Source organism: Capricornis sumatraensis, chromosome 15, assembly GCF_032405125.1.
Source record: "Capricornis sumatraensis isolate serow.1 chromosome 15, serow.2, whole genome shotgun sequence".
In the NCBI taxonomy this organism is placed as follows: Eukaryota; Metazoa; Chordata; class Mammalia; order Artiodactyla; family Bovidae; genus Capricornis; species Capricornis sumatraensis.
The window spans coordinates 36,477,445-36,498,267 of record NC_091083.1 but is presented as its reverse complement, the minus strand read 5'-3'; the positions used below and the strand labels follow the sequence as shown (position 1 = coordinate 36,498,267).

At 37.4% G+C, this 20,823-nt stretch overlaps 1 protein-coding gene and 1 non-coding gene across 2 annotated transcripts in view; both read right to left on the bottom strand.

Annotated features, from left to right (window-relative positions):
• Positions 1 to 502: 502 nt before the first annotated feature.
• On the bottom strand, positions 503 to 611 carry LOC138091965 (U6 spliceosomal RNA). The gene has a single exon (XR_011145990.1). It is a non-coding gene; the product is annotated as a U6 spliceosomal RNA (small nuclear RNA).
• A 5,484-nt stretch (positions 612 to 6,095) lies between these two features.
• The window catches only part of KIF5B (kinesin family member 5B), a 46,270-nt gene continuing 31,542 nt past the window's right edge, over positions 6,096 to 20,823 (bottom strand). Inside the window, exons 16-26 of the mRNA XM_068987564.1 lie at positions 18,514 to 18,702; positions 17,739 to 17,856; positions 16,950 to 17,011; positions 16,744 to 16,853; positions 15,619 to 15,720; positions 14,821 to 14,881; positions 14,640 to 14,711; positions 14,175 to 14,279; positions 12,891 to 13,107; positions 12,230 to 12,380; positions 6,096 to 8,506 (exon numbers count right to left, since the gene is read on the bottom strand). Coding sequence (XP_068843665.1) covers positions 12,250 to 12,380; positions 12,891 to 13,107; positions 14,175 to 14,279; positions 14,640 to 14,711; positions 14,821 to 14,881; positions 15,619 to 15,720; positions 16,744 to 16,853; positions 16,950 to 17,011; positions 17,739 to 17,856; positions 18,514 to 18,702 — 1,167 coding nt within the window. The 3' untranslated portion in view covers positions 6,096 to 8,506; positions 12,230 to 12,249. The remainder of the gene's footprint in view (positions 8,507 to 12,229; positions 12,381 to 12,890; positions 13,108 to 14,174; positions 14,280 to 14,639; positions 14,712 to 14,820; positions 14,882 to 15,618; positions 15,721 to 16,743; positions 16,854 to 16,949; positions 17,012 to 17,738; positions 17,857 to 18,513; positions 18,703 to 20,823) is intronic.

The window sequence follows — 20,823 nt, the reverse complement described above, 5'->3', positions numbered from 1 at the left end:
TGAGTTAACTTCTTGAATATTTTAAACAGTTGTCATTGGTTCTGATTTTACCTCCACTGGAAATATTTGAAAGTTTATAATGTTACTAACATCATTCTGTCAAACTAATATTAACTGAAAAACAATACATATTTGATGTAGATCATGACTCAAATATTTACAAGTCTGAGCTAATTTTTGTGCACATACACACACACACACAAATATAAAAAAATGACTCTTCCAACACTATTGAACTGTACATTTAAAAATGATTAAGATGATACTTTTGTTTATTTTACCACAATTAAAACCAAACCCACTTCTCTTCGAAATCTTCGAAATTTGGAAGCATGCATTTACTGAAGAAAGAAGTACTTTTAAGAATTGCTGATTTCAGTTTGAGAGCCTGTGGATTTCTTTTCACATAAAGTCAGTGATTATGAAGGCTTAATTTAAGTGAGCCCTTCAGATGTAATCTCTCTATATATATATATTTTGAACTCAGAGAAACATTTTACTCAAAAATATGTAACGCTTCATGAATTTGTGTGTCATCCTGTGCAGGAGCCATGTTAGTTAATCTTCTCTGTCTTGTTCTAATTTTTAGCATATGTCCTGCTGAAGTAAACACCAGATGTTATAACTCTAGACAAGATGACTTGGCATCACAGAAATACAGAGCAAGGGGCCTAACAATCACCTCGAGGTTTTCAAGTGTTTTTCTACAAATGAGCAAGTTGAATTCTAGGTTGGGTCAAGAATCTGGGACTAGCTTCTGAAGCCATCCTCAGAGAACCACCTGACAATGGAATACAAGTAGAACCCTAAAAGAGTCAAACATGCCTAAAACACTTTATACAAAAACAGTGATTCCCACAGCCCAAAGAAAATGGAACAGCGGTCCCATGCCCCACCTCACCTCTTTCTCACTCTCCAGACACCACTTTTTTTTAATTGACAAAATTAGAATTTAATATTTAATGAAACATAATTTTTTCTAAAGTTACGTCCACTTTTTTCATTTTATTTTTTAAATCTAATTTTAACTGGAGGCTACTTTACAATATTGTAGTGGTCTTTGCCATACAGCGACATGAACCAGCCAGGGGTGCACATGTGTCCCGCATCCTGAATCCCCCCCCAACCCCCTCCCCATCCCATCCCTCTGGGCTGTGGCAGTGCACTGGCTTTGGGTGCCCTGTCTCACGCATCGAACTTGGACTGGGGATCTATTTCACATGTGATAATATACATGCTTCAATGCTATTCTCTCAAATCATCCCACCCTTGCCTTCTCCCACAGAGTCCCACAGTCTGTTCTTTTATCTGTATCTCTTGCTATCTTGCATATAGGGTCATCGTCACCATCTTTCTAAATTCCATATATATGCATTAATATACTGTATTGGTGTTTTTCTTTCTAGCTTACTTCACTCTGTATGATAGGCTCTAGATTCATCCACCTCATTAGAACTGATTCAAATGTGTTCTTTTTAATAGTTGAGTAATTTTCCATCATGTATATATACCACAACTTTCTTATCCATTCATCTGCCAATGGACATCTAGGTTGCTTCCATGTCCTTCAGTTCAGTTCAGTTCAGTCGCTTCCACACCCTAGCTATTGTAAACAGTGCTGCGACGAACATTGGGGTACGTGTGTCTCTTTCAATTCTGGTTTCCTTGGTCTGTATGCCCAGCAGTGGGATTCCTGGGTCATATGGCAGTTCTATTTCAAGTTTTTAAATGAATCTCCACACTGTTCCCCATAGTGGCTGTACTAGTTTCATTCCCACCAATAGTGTAAGAGGGTTTCCTTTTCTCCGCATCCTCTCCAGCATTTATTCATAGACTCTTTGATAGCAGCCATTCTGACCAGCGTGAGATGGTTCCTCATTGTGGTTTTCATTTGAATTTCTCTGATGATGAGTGATGTTGAGCATCTTTTCTTGTGTTTGTTAGCCAACTGTATGTCTTCTTTGGAGAAATGTCTGTTTAGTTCTTTGCCCCATTTTTTGATTGGGTCATTTATTTTTCTGGTTTTGAGCTGCATGAGCTGCTTGTATGTTTTTGAGATTGTCAGTTGCCTCATTTGCTTTTATTTTCCTCCCATTCTGAAGGCCATCTTTTCACCTTGCTTATAGTTTCCTTCATTATGCAAAAGCTTCTTAATTAGGTCCCATTTGTTTATTTCTGATTTTATTTCCATTACTTTGGGAGGTGGGTAATAGAGGATCCTGCTGTGATTTATGTCAGTGTTTTGTCTATGTTTTCCTCTAGGAGTTTTATAGTTTCTTGTCTTACATCTTTAATCCATTTTATTTTTGTGTATGGTGTTAGAAAGGGCTCTAGTTTCATTCTTTTACAGGTGACTGATCAGTTTTCCCAGCACCACTTGTTAAAGAGATTTTCTTTTCTCCATTGTATATTCTTGCCTCCTTTGTCAAAAATAAGGCAGACACAGGCGCTTTTCATTTTGTCTCCAAATTTCTGCTTATTGATTACTCATGGTTGAGTGATACCAGTTGTCTTATCCTGTGGAAGATGAAACTTGAACCCTCTTTCACCACAACACGTATACACAACCCCTCTTCTCAATAAGGTCATGTTGTACATTCACTTATCAATCCATGCTTCCATTACTATGATGCAACGTGCCAATTACAGCTGAGTTATGTAATACACTATGGTGACTTTTCATTTCTTGCACATCAGGATTCTTTTTTTTTGGCACTTTTTAAAAACAAATTTAATACAACTTTTTAAAGTTAGTTTCCATGTACAAGAATTGACTCTATTTCTCATGTTGTACAACTCAGCCTTGAGCCAATCTTACACCCAATAGTTTGTGCCTCCCACACGCCCCTACTGGTAATCACTTGTGTGTTCTCTATACCTGTGAGTCTACTTTTTTTTTGGGGGGGCGGTTATACTTAAGATCCTTCTTTGAATCCGTAATTTTTTCCCTTAGTGTTCTATGTGCCAATCACTTAACCCTAAACTCATCTTCAGCTATAAACTTTTTTTTCCCTCAAAATCTTCAAACGCATCCATCAGTCTGTCTGTCCGTCTTGGAAACATAACTCTGGCAGTCTTCTAACTGGGGTGCTCTCATCTGGACCAGCTGCTCTTGATGCTCTCACCTTTGTAATCCCTTCTTTTGTACGTCCCACATCTTCCTCTTTCCTCACTTGGTTGAGGAATAGCTCACCCCCAAAGTTTTTTTTTTGGCTGCACTGGGTCTTCATTGCTGCACTTGGATTCCCTGTAGTTGTGGTCCATGGATCCTACTGAGTGCAGGCTTACTTGCTCTGTGGTACATGGAATTTTCTTGAATCAGGGATCAAACCTGTGTCTCCAGCATTGGCAGGCAGATTCCTAACCACTGGACCACCAGAGAAGCCCTTAGTGTTAGTTTTTAAAAATGTCTTCTCCCCCTTTCCTAGTCCCACTTTCTTCCATATTATTTTTTTCCTTGTTTGATTCTCTCATCCTAAAGACTTTTTTTCACATGCCTTGTGATCCTTGGCTGTCTGTACATCTGTAGGGTGGGGACATGATGAAGCTGACCTGAAGCAACTGGTTCATATGTTGACTGTGGCATTTCTGAAACCACAATTCTTTGGGTACTCCCTGTATGGCTGTCAAATTTTTCACAGAATCTCTAATCTGCAAGTAATCTAATCTCAGGTAATCAAGCAAGGCGAAAAGGTTGAGGTTCTAAATATTCTTAGCACAAACGTTCATATCACCCTCCATCATCAGTCCAGGTCCATGGGGATTAACTATAAATGGGTACAGAGAATTTTCAAGAATACTCTAGGGCTAAAGGAGAGTACCTAGGGAAGAAACAGACTTGAATTCCACCCCCCTCACCCCAGTGTTTGGGGTTCAGATCTCATTGCAAAAGTGTAGTTGCTGCCCACGGGATGGTGAAGAGGCTTGCTAGGTTTCCCAGGCTACAGCTGGTCCACAGTCACTAGGCAAGCAGGGTGGTCAGGCCAAGTCAAGATGCTGGCTGGGACCAGGCAGAAGGAAACACCTTCGCTGGGATCTAGATGGTCCAAGGCCACCCACCTCCCACCCCTGACCATTGATCAGGTGGACAGGATATACCTGTGTTTGCTTAAGAGTAAACACACAGGAGACCCAGCCTGCTGCCAGAAAGGTGGGCACATGACCAGTGCCACAAGCTAAGGGACTGTGCACCCTGGGTGCCGCCCACACTGAAACCCCCTTCATGTCACTGATGACAGGATGGTATTAAACGAGACAAACCCAGGACTTCCCTGGTGGTTCAGTGGTTAAGAACCCACCTTCCAATGCAGGCAGGGGACACAAGTTCAATCCCTGGTAGGGGAACTAAGATCCCATATGCCTTGGGGGAACTAAGCCCATGCCACAGTTAGAAGCCTGTGTGCCGCAACTAAGACCCGACGCAGCTAAGACTAACAAATATTAAAACAAAACAAAACCCAAGAGGAAACCAAAGCATGCCAGAGCTGAGAAAGGAGAAAAGAAATGCCGAGGGTCCAGCTCACTGCCCGTGTTGGCCATCCTATCAGTCTACTGGGGCTGGGGAAACCAAGCACCACAGACAAGGTGAGGTCGAGATGGATGGCTTCAGTTCTGGAGGCTGCAAGCTGCAATCCAGGGTGTGGGCAGGGCTGGCTCCTTGTGAGGGCTCTTCCGGCCTCTCCTTGGCTTGCAGATGGCCATCTTCTCCCTTTTCCTCCCCTCTGTGCATGTCAAATGTCCTCTATAATAAAGGTAGATTTGGAGAGGAGAGGCATCATACATCACCAACTGGCACACTCAAGTATTCCTGGCTCTTCTATCCAGACACCCTCTCCTTTACCCTCTCTAGATAACAACAGGATCATGCTAGCGTGTTGTGAGAGGCAGTCGCCAAGCTGTGCAGCAATGAAGCCAGCATCAGAGGTCAAACTGTTTCCGGTTTAGACAGACTTTCAATTAGTCCCATTTCAGGCTACTTTTATCGCTACTTCCAGACCTACCAAAGGTCACGTTCATGACCATTTGGGGGGTCTTTTGGAGGCAAGGGGAATACTAAGTTGCTTCTTGGCATTCCCCACTGCTTGTCCAGTCAGGTTTCTGGGGTCTGCTGAGGTTGCTTTCCTGCCCCAAATGTTAGTTTGTTGTCTCCTGTTCTTTGAGGCTTTATAAATCAGTAAATGTACCTTTTAGAGTAATTTTAACTTAAAGCAGGGTAGCAAAGGTAATACGGAGAATCCCCTCAAACTCTTCCTCCTAACAGTGCTATCTTCCATCACCACTGCACCTTGATCACAAGAAGTCAGCCAGCACACCACTGCTAACAGACTTCACCAGTTTCCCCACTGATGTCTTTAACTTTGGCTGTACTGGGTCTTCCTTGCTGTGCAGGCTTTTCTCCAGTTGCGGAGAATGGGGCGTACTCTAGTTCTGGTGCACAGGCTTCTCACTGTGGTGGCTTCTTTTCATGTGGAGCACAGGATCAATGGATGTGGTGCTCAGGCTTAGTTGCTCTGCGGCATGTGGGATATTCCCAGGCCAGGAACTGAACCCCTCCCCTGCATTGGCAGCTGAATTTTTTTTACCACAGAGCCAAAAGGGAAGCCCCAACTGATGTCTTTTTACTGTTCCAGGGCTCAACCCAGGCCACCATACCACATCACTGCATCTAGTTGTCAAGTCTCCAGAGTCCCCTCAGATATGTCTCTCCTGGTTTTCCATGATCTTGACACTTTGGAAGAGTCCTGGCCAGGTATTTGCTAGAATGTCCCTTTATTTGGATTGTGTGGTATTTTTCTCATGATCAGTTATGGTTTTGGGGGAAGAATAACAGTGACATGTCCTTATCACAGTTCAGTAAAATAATAAATTGATGATCCATTTCTAGCTCTTAATTCTTTAGCCTATTTAATACTTGATATCCAAAGCACATGCAATTCACTAGGAAACAAAATATACTAAACATAATGACACACTAGTGACTATTCTGTCAAGAAAAAAGGCCACTTGGTCATGTAAAATCAACCTGATATATCACTGAATCACATTTTAAGAAAGTCACTGCATTTCAAAAAATTTTTTCCTTTTTATTTAAACATAAAAGACATTTACAGCATGCAGGTCAACTTAAAATTATATGGCGTCTTCCCAAACCAATTATCTCTGCATGTATCTTCAAGCACTGAAAAGAAACCAACGTATTCCACAGGCAGACTCAGACTCTTCTATCATCTCCTGCCAAATTGAGTTACACACAGTAGTTTTCTTAAATTAGGCAAATAATTTAACTGATCACCATGAATAAATATTACTTTCATTTCACTGAGTTTCTTTTCTGAACCATTTATCAATGCCATTCAGACGAACATTAATTTATTTAGTCAAAAAAAAAGACACTGTAAATTGAAATAAGTATCAATGTTCCAGGTGATCAGAAATTTTCACTTATAAGAGTAAAGGCTATGTTTAATGACCTACCATAGCAAAAGCAGTTCAATTAAAACAAATTTATGAAATTCTCTGTACATTTTGTGAAAGTCTGAAATTATAAATAGAAAAACCCACTGAGATATTTTAAAAACCCTAACTTTGTGTATTCTGAACCACACACTAGTTACAATTCATTGTTTGTTACACAGCACCAATACCTGTGATACATCTTACAAGAAAGAAACTCCTATATTCAGACAAAAGAGAGAAAAAAATTTCTGCTTCATTTAAGAATACTGCCCCAAAAAGCAAGCTCTCATTTGAAAACAAAATACAAATGTCTGTGTGCACGCAGCCAAACATTTCTTCATTTAGAAAACTATCACCACCAACAGGCGGAAGCACGGGTTTAGTTAACTGCATTGCTTCAGTCCTGCCGCTCTACAAGTTTTCATCTCAATTTTTGGAGTGTTTCTTTTGATCAAGCCTAAAAACAATACAATCATTTTAAAGGTTGCTGCAGATCAGAACAGCAAGGATTTTTGACTGTTAAAAAAATAAATAAATTTATCTTTTAAATCAAAATTATTATAAAAGTGGAAATTACAATAGTTAAGGAAATAGAAAAATAAGCCAATTATGATCTGAGTCTTCTGACTATGGCTCCAAATTTAATACAAATATCTGTATATAAAACTTTTTCAAAAAGTTAATTCTGCCACCCAGATCCTAAGAACTTTCCAGCTTTCTTCTCTGAGTAACTTTACATCCCGTCTTTGCAAATTTCTGCTAACACAGTTGCAGTTACCCACTCCCAAGTGGTGAAGCAAATATTGAAATCTCTTTCCCTATTACTTTTATAGTTTCTAAAATAAACTGTTGACTTAGTTTAATCATCTGAGGAAGAAGTGGCAAAAACAGATACACATAATTATAAAATTACCAGCTACCGCCAACAAAATAATTTGAGGATTATTAGTGACTTGCAAATAATTTACTACTCCTAGACTAAATAAGAAGTATGTCATAGTGTATGATTTAGTGTAGCAGGTTAAAGACACCTCAGGGATTTTCAGACCACAATTTACCTATATATTTATAAATTCACCATTTATTTGTCCCATCCTTCCACGTTTTCTCAACTTCCAAATGCTATAAATTTAGATCAACCAATACAGTACTAATATAAAATTATGTTTAATCCTATAATATCCATATCTTAGTTCATTACATTAAGTTGACAGATTATTATCCACCCAATTCTTAATATATATTAACTAACAGGCTCACAAAGCAAGGTGTTTCCATTCCATCAAGCTATGTGTATACAGCACTGGGAAGAAGAGAAATGAATTTCTTTTCCAAACTGTTTTTCTTAAACAAAAGCAAAAGATTGCTTTTGATAGTGTGAAATATTTCTATTCAAGATAATTCAGCAGTAGGCATTTCACAAGATAATTAAGTAGCCTTGCCCAGTCTCAAGTGTCTAGTTAGGCAGTTTTAAAGGTTTCAGTGCTCAGAGAGTAGTTTTCAGAAGCAAACTTCAGAGATGATGCATGTAATTTTAACTCTGAAGTCATTTCAAAGGATTTTTAAGTACAGTACTGACCTGATATAATTTGTGGGCATGTAGTGTTGTAAGTGGTAAAATTTAAGACATTTAATCTAAAAGTTCCATTTTCCCTAAAATAAGGTATTATTTTATAAGAAAAGAAAAACAAGCAGTAGCAGCTAGGTAACTTAAACTAAGATTAAAAAATAAACACGAACAAGTACAAAAAGCACAGTCCTATATGATACAGTTAGCTTGGCACAGTGAAGACTAAATTTAAGACATGAAAGACAAACTGTGTAATAAATAGGGCCACAGTTATAAACTGTCGTTTTTCCCTCCTAAGACGCCAGAATTGCACTCTAGTTGTGTTGGGAAGCAGCAGAGTTTACAAGAGTGGGTAGGAAACAGCTGTACAGGCCAGGTACAATTTATACACTAAAAAACGTTATAATTCTAGAGTTCCCAAGGGATACAGGCTACAGTCATTGAATTATGTCCTCTTCATACTTCAATTACTTTTAACACCTGCAAGATGGAAAAAAGCAGAGGAAATATTATTTATACAAAACCTGTGTTTGAAAAGAATGAAACGAAATACACCAATCAGTTTAAAAACAGTTAACCAACAGCTTTGACCACTTCCCCCAAAACTAAAAAGATTGCAACAATGAATGATTTTATTTCTTTTCCTTTTATTTGTCTCCTAAGCAGAGCTGTCTAGGGACAGTACAGTATTGAAAGGAAGTCAACCCTACATTTGCTTTTACTTACCCCAAGACTTATGAGTAAGCTGATATATAAATTACAGTTTTTTTTAAAGAAAAAGATGGTCAATAAAATGCCAGTCAGTAGACAGTGTCAGTGACATTAAGTCAAGGACCACTAATTAACTAGCAATGTTACATACATGGTAGCTGTGAAAAACAAAAAGGGGTGGGGTGTACCAATAAGCACAAAGTACATGTGCTACCCGAAGGCAACAATGAAATAAACAATCCCAGAGACTTCCCCTGTGGTCCAGTGTTAGGACTGGGCACTTTCACTGCTGTGGCCCAAAGTTCAATCCCTGGTCAGGGAACTAAAAATCCCAAAAGCCGTGAGGTGTGGCCAAAAGAAAAAAAAAAAAAAAAAGAAAGTAAAATAAAATAAAAGTAAACAATCCCAGCAGGAGTTACCTGAAGGCATCCTTGTAATCCACTGCCTATTTACCTCTGTGTTTATTAGAAAACCTCAACCTGTCCAAAGCATCATGCAGCTGGAAGAACCAACCAGCCACGTAAAACTGGTACTACGAGTATCACTGTCATTCATACATTGCCATCTCTCCCCAAAATAAATCCAGTGTTTTGAAATGCTTTTCTTAATAATTAAAAAATCTCTACAAAGTAGTTATCATATACTCCTCAATCTGGGCTTAAGATTGATCACTCCAAGATTTTTAAAAATAATAACCATTATCCTTTGGACCAGCAATGAAACAAACCTGTACGTAATCATACTTTTATAGTTACTTCAAGTCTTGAAAACCTGTGTTAGCTAGGTTAGCCAACTCCCTCAAGTGCTTAAGCGCTGTCATTACACTGGATCAGCAATCTGCTGCAAAAACCTAGCTTTACTTAACAAAGGTCATGGACTATGCTATCTGCAAATGAGACAGGAGTTCAAAGTTCACATGTGACTTTTAATGTGAGGACAATATTCAAAACAGATAAACTTTTACCTGTATTTATTTATATGTATCCTTTAGAAATTCTTTTGCCCACCTTCAATTTCAGAAAAGGCAGCTTGCATTTCCTCAGCATCTGCTCTGTACTAGGTAATGATGCCTTAACTTGTATAATTCTCAAGAATGACTTTCATTTTATTAATAAAGAGGCTCAACAAGTTATTAATCCAAAGGGGGAAAAACAGAGGCAGGACAACCACTGTAATGTTTGCTGATATGACACAGTATTAAACACATACCACCTACACGGTAATCCTGTAAAAATGTGCACAAGAATTCAATAAATGCTTTTAATAAACAGGAAACAGAGGAACACAGCAGCTGCATCTAGAAACAAGCAAACACACCAGAGGTGGCATATGCTCCAGAAAATTGGCCTTTTCTATTTAGTAAGTCAATGTCATTAAACAAACAAAAAAAAAGAGGGTGGGGTGTTATTCTAGCATTGAGAGAGACTTAAGGCAAATAACCTAATGTAAACATCAGTTCTGGATTATTCCCAGGTTTAGACAAACCAGCTGTAAAAGATTTAAAAATCAGTAAGTAATCAGAAAGTTCCAAATATGGATTGCTGCTGCTGCTGCTGCTGCTAAGTCGCTTCAGTCATGTCGGACTCTGTGTGACCCCAGAGACGGCAGCCCACCAGGCTCCCTCGTCCCTGGGATTCTCCAGGCCAGAACACTGGAGTGGGTTGCCATTTCCTTCTCCAATACATGAAAATGAAAAGTGAAAGTGAAGTTGCTCAGTCATGTCTGACTCTTAGCGACCCAAAGGACTGCAGCCTACCAGACTCCTCCATCCATGGGATTTTCTAGGCCAAAGTACTGGAGTGGGTTGCCATTTCCTTCTCCAATGCATGAAAGTGAAAAGTGAAAGTGAAGTTGCTCAGTCATGTCTGACTCTTAGTGACCCCATGGACAGCAGCCTACCAGACTCTCATCCATGGGATTTTCCAGGCAAGAGTACTGGAGTGGGTTGCCATTGCCTTCTCTGCAAATATGGATTGATATAATATTAAAATATTTTGTCAGTTGTGATAATGTTGAGGTATATAGAAAAATGTTTTATTTCAGAGATACATTAAATGGGTCATAAACTTCATAATTTACTTTTATGCCTAACAGTTTTTAAAAAGGAGTGAAAAAAAGCAATCAACTGTTAAAAAAGTAACTTGCTCAAGTTCTTAAAAGTAAAAAAATCAGAATTCAAACTTAGGTGGACTCCAATATCCAATAACTCTTTCACTGTGTCACTCTCTTTTGAAACTTCTATTATGTGGACAAAAAATTGTATTAAATTTATGGAAATGTGAATTCTCCAGAATGCTGCTTAATATTCTACTCAAATTGCAAGCCAATGTTATGCAAAAATGACAAAGTAAAAACAAGGGAGATTAAAATAAAACAACTTTAGTGTTTGTCAGAAACAAAACCAGTAAAGTATCTCATAATTATACTGTATTTTTTAGTTTTCTTAGTTTCCAAACCACCTACACAGTTGGGACTTGCTACGAATTAAATCTGATAAAATAACAGGCAGCTGTAACTAGTCATGTTGTACTAAGAAAATGTTCACAATATATTGCCAAGTTAAAAAATCAGGCTATCAGCATATTCAGAATAGCACAGTATACTGGTAGTATGTTACAGTTATTTATATTTTAACCTTCCTAATTTAAAAGTTATATTTAAAGAAAGTTCCAGAAGGATATATATATTGGGTGGTATTTCCAGATCTATTTTCTTGGTTTGTGATAATTGTCTATCCTTCGACCGGGTGCAGCTATTACTTGTATTTAGAAAGAAACAAGAACTCATAAATCAGTCAGAAAAACCACTCACAATAGTAAAACGGCAAAGGACCCAGAAAAAAAAAATTATATAAATGGGCCAATAAACATTTCATTCACAAATCAATGAGATGCTTATTCCAGCCTATTAAACTGGACATTTAAAAACTATTAATACCAGCAAAGATGCAACAAAATAGACAGTGTCCTTGGCTATGATGTAATTTAGCATAGTCATGGAATAGCAGTGTGTTAGTATGTGTCAAGAATCTTACAAATGTTCACTTTCTTGTGATTCCACTTATGGGAATCTTCTGGAAATAATCTGAAAGTAAGGAGGTACAAAAAGATGTTTCATTACTTCAAATTTCATACATGAAAATTTCAACACTGGAAAATTCCAAGTATGAAAGAAAAAATTAACATAATTAAATATCCAGTAAAATAGCCATAAAACCATGGTATTTATACCAGATAACAGTTAAGTAACAGTTTTTAAAAAATGACCCAATATTAGGTTAAAAACATTAAGAACACAAATTTGAATATGCAGATACTATGATCTGAATTATGAAAAAACTCTAAAGGAAACCATGGTAAGTTACTTTCAGAATCCCATATATAAAAAAGAAAACATGCTACTAATGTTAGAATCCAAAAAGTATTTAACCACCAGTGGCTGAACACCTCCCATGGATAGCTGTGATTCAGAAGCCAGAGAGAGCTCACAAACCCGTGGGTGTCGTGGGGAGCTTACACCTGCTTGCCTCCTCCACCTCGCACAGCCACCGGCTGGCTGTTCTGAACAAATGCACCTCCTCCACGAATCGCACTTGGATGAGTTGGAGAAGCTGCTGGATGTTGCCCGGGACGAATAGGTTTAGCTAGTATGAAAAACAAATGCTTACTTTAGTCTCTTCTCTTTATTTACAACAAATTCCCAAAGGTTTTTTCTTTGGCTTTTTGTTTCTCAGCAAATCCTTCCATCTCTCTTTTTCTTTTCAGTTACATCCTTTTGTCGAGGACCTGCACAATCCTTAAAAATCTTGTTGAAAGGTTAAATTTAATAACCTCTTAAAAACCTTATTCCTGTTATCACTGCTTTACAATTAAAGCACGAGATACTGGATGACATTTTCTTGCAAGTCTCTTCTTGCTTTAATAACAGTACTCTTCTTAGTTTCTCTAAACCTGACCAGTCTTGCTCACCTAGTTCTGACTTAGCTCCTTCCCCTGCTAAGGTGGCTATGCCTCAACGCTCTTCACTCCCAACAGTGCCACCCTCTAGTAAACTAGAAAATGTTAACAAATACCATATGACAGATCATGTTACATTCTTAAGTAAATAAAAATATTCAAACCAAAGTTCCATGGGTTTACCACGTCCTACTAACCAATCTGTGCAGAATGTCCTCTTCTGGCCATATTCTTTGACCTGACTGCTTCCTTTATACGATCTACTTCCTGCTGATAACGTTTGCGATCGCGAGACGCATTTTCTTTGGCTTCTTTCAGCGCAGACTCCAAAGCTTTCACCCTCTCAGCTGTAGCTCTGAGTCGCTTTTCCAGCTTAGGGAGCTCACAGCGAAGATCTGCATTATCACGTACCAGCTAAAGGAAGGCACAGAAAACAAGGATTCTGGCTTTACTGATGATTTGCAAAAATATAAACATTTAGAAACTTCTCTTGGGAAAAAAACAAAAAACAAACACTACATTTTATGTTAAGATTTTCCCACAGCTAGTTTAATTTAGGCAGCCACATGCAGATAATACATATACCTATAAATATACTCACATGTCTCCCCCCAAATATAATTTCATTCAATACTGAGGGGCTGGTGACTGTTCTTTCCCCCATGACAATATGTTATAACACAGCATTAGGTCTCTTCATTAAGAGACTCATCTGGTGGACATGAAAATCCTTTTAGATACAGTAAGATCCACAACTAAACATAAACTTAACAAGTCCTTAGTAAGTGCTGAAAGAAAGGCTAAAATTTCCTGAATCTCACTCTAGTGCAAACACCAGGTTTACAGTTAACAAAGGCATACAACAATTAAGTATGCCACGGAGCTTAAAAAATAAGTAACTGAATCATGTTATCAAGCCTTAATAAAAGAAAAAAGTAAACCAAACAAACCCCACAGTAAGTATTCCTCTTTTTGGGCCACACTGCACAGCTTGCGGGATCTTAGGTTGCCTGACCAGGGATCGAATCTGGACCCCCATAACGGAAATGTAGAGTTCTAACCACTGGACTGCTAGGGAAGTCCCTACTTTACAAAAAAAAGTGAACTGCCTTGTTATTTTATATATTTCACACTCTGAGGTATTAATTGTATGAAGACCAAAACAAACAAACAAACAAACAAACGGTATTTTAACTTAAAGACTTGTCTCCCAGAGATTTAAAAATGACCATGAATAAATTAAGGAAACTGACAGATCTGAAGCCCTACAAAGAAAATAACAACCCATCTTTTCACTGGCCTCTTGATAAAAAGCTGTTAAAAATAGTAACTAATGTAAAAATTGCTAGTGGTTTATTTATATAATTGCATGACAGAGTAACAGAATGGCTCAGGGTATGAAAATCCTTAGGACTCAAGATTCAAACGCTTGTCACTCCTCAGTTTTTATTGCAGTGACACTGGAATAGACTCTTTACTACCTGTTTGTGGACTTTGGTGAGTTGTTCCAGATTATTTTCAAGAAAGGAGATTTTCTGCTTCTGAGCAGCACTGCCTCCGGTGTCATCTGAATCAATCTCGGCACTCTAGAAAAAGATCAATCAATGCTATGAAGAAGTATTACTGGATCAAATAAAAGGTCTAAGTTTAACTACTACCAAAACTGTTACGACAATGTAAAGTTATTTCCCTTGTGAATACAATCAGACACAGAAAGCACTACTGTAAGGCAAAAGGAGAAGGGCGTGGCAGAGGATGTGATGGTTAGATAGGATCACTGGCTCAATGGACATGAATTTGAGCAAACTCTGGGAGACAGAGGAGGTCAGAGGAGCAAGGTGTGCTGCAGTCCATGGTGTTGCAAAGAGTCAGACATGGCTTAGCGATGAACAACAAAAACAACAAGCACCACTACATCAATATCCACCCTGGCATTATTTTATTACCTTTTTAACCCTGGTGGCCAAGTCCTGAACAAAGAGCTTCCGCAGGTTGTGTAAAGTCTGAAGTTCCTTTGCCTTGAATTAAGAAAGCAGTATTTTTAGAAGCTGGTCTTCAAATTTACTAAAACCAGGGGAAGAATCCATTAATATTCCCCAATCCTATTTATTTCCAAGTTTTTCTTACCACTGTCTCTTCCAAACCTTTCAAGTCTTGTCTTGCTTGTTCTCGTCTATCTTGCATAACCCTGAACAGCAGGAGAATATACAAATACAATAAATATGGGCTCAACTTTGAGTCCATAAGGTCTAGTTTTATTTAGTACACGTATTCAATCAAATATTTTTATCTGACAGGATCAATGCTTAAATTCATATATGAAAAAGATCTTATTTTGAAAAAATTTACCAATGTTTAGCCTTTCAAAGAAATTTCTATATGCCTTATAATCTTCTAAAATCTATAGGTTATCAGGAAAGAACTGTCATAATATAGCAATGGGAGAGATGAAAGAATATGTGGCAGAATTTAAGGAATAAGGAGTGGTTCTTTCTGAATTTTAGAATATGTATTATCATACAGCGTATCAGAAACAACTCTGACTAAAGGAAAATTACAGATTATAAATTACTGAAGACAAAAAAGAATGTGTTTTTATGTAAGATCAAATCTGACAAAAACAGTTTTTGTGGAAGATCCTGAAATCTAAATTTCTAAATGTCATGCTTTAAGTTTGTTTTTATGATGGATCTTGAAGTAATCTGAATCTTAATTAACAGTGAAATATAAGACCTTGGTTTCACTAAAGTACAAGAATGCATTGTATGTTTTTAGATATAAAACAAACCAACTCAGAAGGTTTAAGAAAAACACCTCTTCGCCTACACAAAGTGAAACATTAATCCACTGAATATAACAGGGCAATGCCTGCAATTCTCTAATTTAGTTTTTTATTTTTAAGCTTGAATCAAAACATCTACTCACGTAAGTTCATGTAGTTTTCTGCTCTTTTCCTGATCTGTAGCTTTCAACTTTTCATGTTCTACTCTCAGGCGTTCTTGCTCTAACATCATTTTCTGGTTTTGGCTGACAAAATAAAAAACACCTCACAAGATCAAAATCATCATTTTCTGAATGCTGTAATTAAAAATTTTCAGAGTCTTAAATTCTGTAGTCCCACCATTCACATACACCAGGCCTCCTCTTTTAGGCTGCTGTCCACAGAGGCAGAAAGAAGATATGGCCACATTCAGCCATATGATATTTTTCAGTTTGGTCTGAAACCACATCTTGATTTCGTATGTTTCATTCTCCTGAATTCTTTCCCTAAATTCATTAACAAAAAATTAAATGCCCCAAGCTTTGTCATCATTTTTTGTTACTCTCCTTTGCCTCCTACTCAAATCATGATTTGGTCAAAGACCTCAAATTTCTATCAATTCTATGCTGTATGTGTATGGCTGTGGAAGTAAGAAAAATATGTTCTAGAAAAACTAAGACAACCACTTCTATTAAAAGAAACATTTTTAAAACCCACAATTTTCATAAAGTTTTTCTCAGGAATTCCCTGGTGGTCCAGTGATTAAGAATCCACCTTGCAGTGGAGGAACTCGGGTTCAATCCTTGGTTGGGGAACTAAGACTCCATATGCCGTGGGGCAACTGAGCTCTCATGCCTCAACCAGAGAGCCCGAGTGCGACAAACTACAGAGCCCAGACTCCCTACAGCCATGCACCACAGTTAGAGAGGGCTGCATGCCCCAAACAAGAGCCAATGCAGCCTAAAATAAACAATTATTTTTTAAAAACGTTAAGGAAAGGATCTGGAGAAGACAGTGATGTGTATCTGAAACAATGGTTAAAGTTGGGGAATATTTTTTTTATTGAATATTACATCAAAAGACCTAAGAAAAATTTTCAAAAACTTCCACTGGAACTAGAAGTTCCACTCACAAATGAAGATTCTTTATTTTCAAGTCAAAAATTGTTTCAAAGAAAAATGCAGGTTAGAAACATTACCCACCAGTGACCTTTTATGTCTTCCTGTCTAAACAGTTAAGTCTTTCCAAGTTAGTTTCTACTACCTCAGAAGAAAGGAAAGCACACTTACTCTTGAAGATCAGTAATAAGTTTTTCTTTTGCCTCGACTTCATCTCTCAAACTACTGATTTGTTTTTGATGAGTTTCTCTATGGCTTTGGATCTGCTGTTCAACAGCTTGCTAAAATAATTGGGGGAAAAGGATTTTAAGTCAGATTAATCATGATTAATAATGATGAATTAAAACCATTAGAGTCCAATGTTACACCAAACTTACCTTAACTTCATTTGCCGTCTGAACCTTATTCAAGTGCTCCTTTTCCATTTCATGCACTTTCTCTGTTTGGGTGGGAAGAGAAAACAGAAGAGAGTTCTTGATACAAACCAAGGGGCCAATGGGTTTTATGAGGCTAGGTTCCTTAATGGGCTTTCTCTGGTGGCTCAGTGGTAAAGAATCCTCCTGCCAAAGCAGGAGACATGGGTTCAATCCCTGGGTGGGCAAGGTCCCTTGGAGAAGGAAATGGCAAATCACTCTAGTATTCTTGCCTGGAAAATCCCATGAACAGAGGAACCTGGCAAGCTATAGTGAGACATGACTGACTGACTAAACAACTTTCCTTAAAAGTACTTGACTTTAAATTACCCAAATGCCACATAGTAAATTTCACTCAGGACATACTGATTAGTAACCGTAGTTATATTCTCTGTATTGATATTACGGTTTCATTTTTTTTTTTGCCAAATTCTGGAATAGATGGGCTACCATGTGTAGGGAAACAAGACAGCTTTCTCAGTCCCGTGTCAGGACACGTGCACATGGCACACGTACATGCGCGTGAGCACACACACACAACTTAGAAATTCCTAGATTGGTTATTTCCATATTCAAAAACAATTTCAAAAATATGTTTCAAAGCCACACTAAAATGTAATATTTACTATTCCAATTGGTCTGTATTCCTACTAATGTATTCTCCATCAGTGTGAATATGTTTACTACAATCATACTGAAGTCAGTAACAGTTCATAACATAGATATAACTCATGAATAACTGGAAAAGAGTACCTTGTGCTCGAAGCTGGACTAGCTCTTCACTGAGGGAATCAACAGACTCCTCCAGCTGTCTTTTCTTTTGCTCCACATTTTGAAGATACTCAGTCAATGATTTGATTTTGGCTTCATGCTTTTGAGGAAAATAAACTGTTATGAAGTGGAGCCAATGAATGGAGGCAAACCTCTCATACACACTCAGTTGTTCAGAATATTTGAGAGTAAGCAAGATTTATCAATATATTAAACATAAAATAAACTTATAGAACAAGATACTTAAGACCAAAATGTTCAGGGGCAAGTTTTTATAATGATAAAGAATTTAATCCATGAAATGGTCATCTGTGTAGTTTCTAACACTTACAAAATAAGGCACTTTAAAGGCTGATTTATGAAGTAATATTCTTACTGTTATCTCCAACTAACATTAACCTCTACCTTTCTCCTCCAATTCCTATCCTGCTGAGTGGTCTCATCCATTTAGTTGCCAAAGCCATATAACTGGCCCTGCAGTTTTGCTTATGCTAGAATTATTCCAGATTCAATAGTCATCAGTCATTGCTTTCTAGTAAATTCCTATACTTAACATATACGTCACCAAATATAACCCAGTTAAATCATTCGTGTTACCACACTGCAGCTAGAGTAGGAAAAAGTAGCTGAATTAACTGCTTTATGTTGTTACTCAAAATAACCTACAAAAGGTCATTTTTCTTAGAACTTTAACAATAAATAAAATTTATATGTGGCTGTTCAAAAAAATGAGGAAGGTTTGTTCTGTAACACATACTTGAGAGATACGAAGCTGGCATGCTGCTAACTCCTTTTCATTTTCTTCCATTTTTTTGTTGCTCTCAGTTTGTGTGCTTTCTAACTGTTTGCACCGTTTTACCATGGTTTTTACTTCTGACTTCATTTTGCTAATGTAGAGCCTTGCAACAGTGAATTCTTCATCTATCATTCCAGTTCCCTCAGGCTGCTGTGAGAAAAGGAAAAATAGAAATGAAAGATGAAAAAAGTCTTTTTTTGTGTGTGTTTACCCAATTAGGTTCTAAAATCTTAAACAAAATTAAATACTTTTAATATTCTTCAACATTTGTAGGAAGTTTGGAACTTTTTATTAAATATTGTTTTTACCAAAGGGTAAGTAAAGGAGAGCTTAATTTTTGCCTTCCTTACCTTCTAAACTTAATGTTAACACACGCCTACAGGGAAAAAAATATAACATATAAACAAACAAAACTAATGAACTCTGTCTCTTTCAATTTGTGGATTTCTTCCTCAAAGGCGCTCAGTAAATTTACTGTTTATGTCTAAGTCTGGTTCAAATGAGGTTTAGGTGGCTGGCAAAGAATGACTTTTAAGTTCACTAAGGAGGAACTGTGGTCAGTGCACATTCCTTAGTAACTTTCCTGAGTTTCATTAAAAAATTCCAGTACAATATTCAGTGTCAAAAAATAAGGAGCTCAGGTCAATTCCCCAGTGGCTGAGTGCTTAGGACTCACTTTCATGCTGGAGCCCGGGTTCAATCCCTGGTTGGGGAACTAAGATCCTACAAGCCACATGTATGACCAAAGAAATTCCCCAAACCCAAAAACACAAAAATAATAAACAACAACAAAAAGCCTGACCCTCCCACTAACATCTGGAACAAGACAAGAATGCCTATCCTCACCAGTTCTACTCAATATAGCACTAGAAGTTCTAACCATATCAATCAGACAAGAAAAAGAAACAAAAAATATCCAAACTGAAAGGAAACAGGTAAAACTATCATATGTAGATAATATACTATATATAGAAAACCCTAAAGAATCCACACAAAAACTAGAATTGATAAAATGAATTCAGCAAGGTAGCAGGATATAAATTAATATATAGAAACTGGTTGCATTTCTTTACATTAATAATAAAATATCAGAAAGGCAATGTAAAAAACCCCAGTATCCTTTAAAATCATATCAATAAACATATAAACCAGGAATAAACCTAAACCATGGAGGCAGAAGACTTACATGCTGAAAACTACAAAACATTAATAAAGGAAACTGATGTTTATTCAAAGAAATGGAAAGATATTTCATGTTCTTGAACTGGAAGAATTAATATCATTAAAATGGCCATATTATCCAGAGTAAGCTATAGATTTAATGTGATTACTATCAAATTACCCATGACATTCATCACAGAACTAAATAATCCTAAAATTTATATGGAACCATAAGATCTAGAATTGCCAAAGCAATCCTAAGGAAAAAGCAGGAGGTATAACCCTCCCAGACTTCAGATAATACTACAAAGCTACAGTCAGCAAAAAAGCATGATACTAGCACAGAGAACCCAGAAATAAACCCACATCTATGGACAATTAACCTCTAACAAAGATGACAAGAACATACAATGGGAAAAAGTCTTTTAGCAAATGGTGTTGAGAAAGTTGGACAGCTAGATGAACCAATGAAGTTAAGACACTCCTTCATACCATGCACAAAAATAAACTCAAAAGGGCTTAAAGAATTAAACATTAGACATGACACCATAAAACTAGAAAAGATTATAGGCAAAATATTCTCTGACAAATCATGGAAATGTTTTCTTAAGTTCAGTATCCCAAGGCAGCAGAAATAAAAGCAAAAGCAAACAAATGGGACCTAATCAAACCTACAAGCTTTTGCAAAAAGGAAACCATAATCAAAACAAAAAGACAATCTACAGAATGGCAGAAAATATTTGCAAATGATGAGACCATCAAGGGCTTAATTTCCAAAATATACAAACAGCTCATACAACTCAACAACAAAACAAACACCTCACCCCCCCATTAAGAGGCAGAAGACTTAAAACAGACATCTCTCCAAAGAGGAAATACAGACGGCCAAAAGGCACATGAAAAGATGCTTAATACCACTAATTATTAGAGAAATGCAAATCAAAAATACAGTGCGGTACCACCTAATATTGGTCAGAATGGTCTACATTAAAAAGTCTACAAATAACAAATGCTGGAGAGGGTGTGGAGAAAAGGGAACCCTCTTACACTGCTGCTGAGAATGTATACTGGTGCAGCCACTAAGGAGAACACTATGGAGGTTTCTCAAAA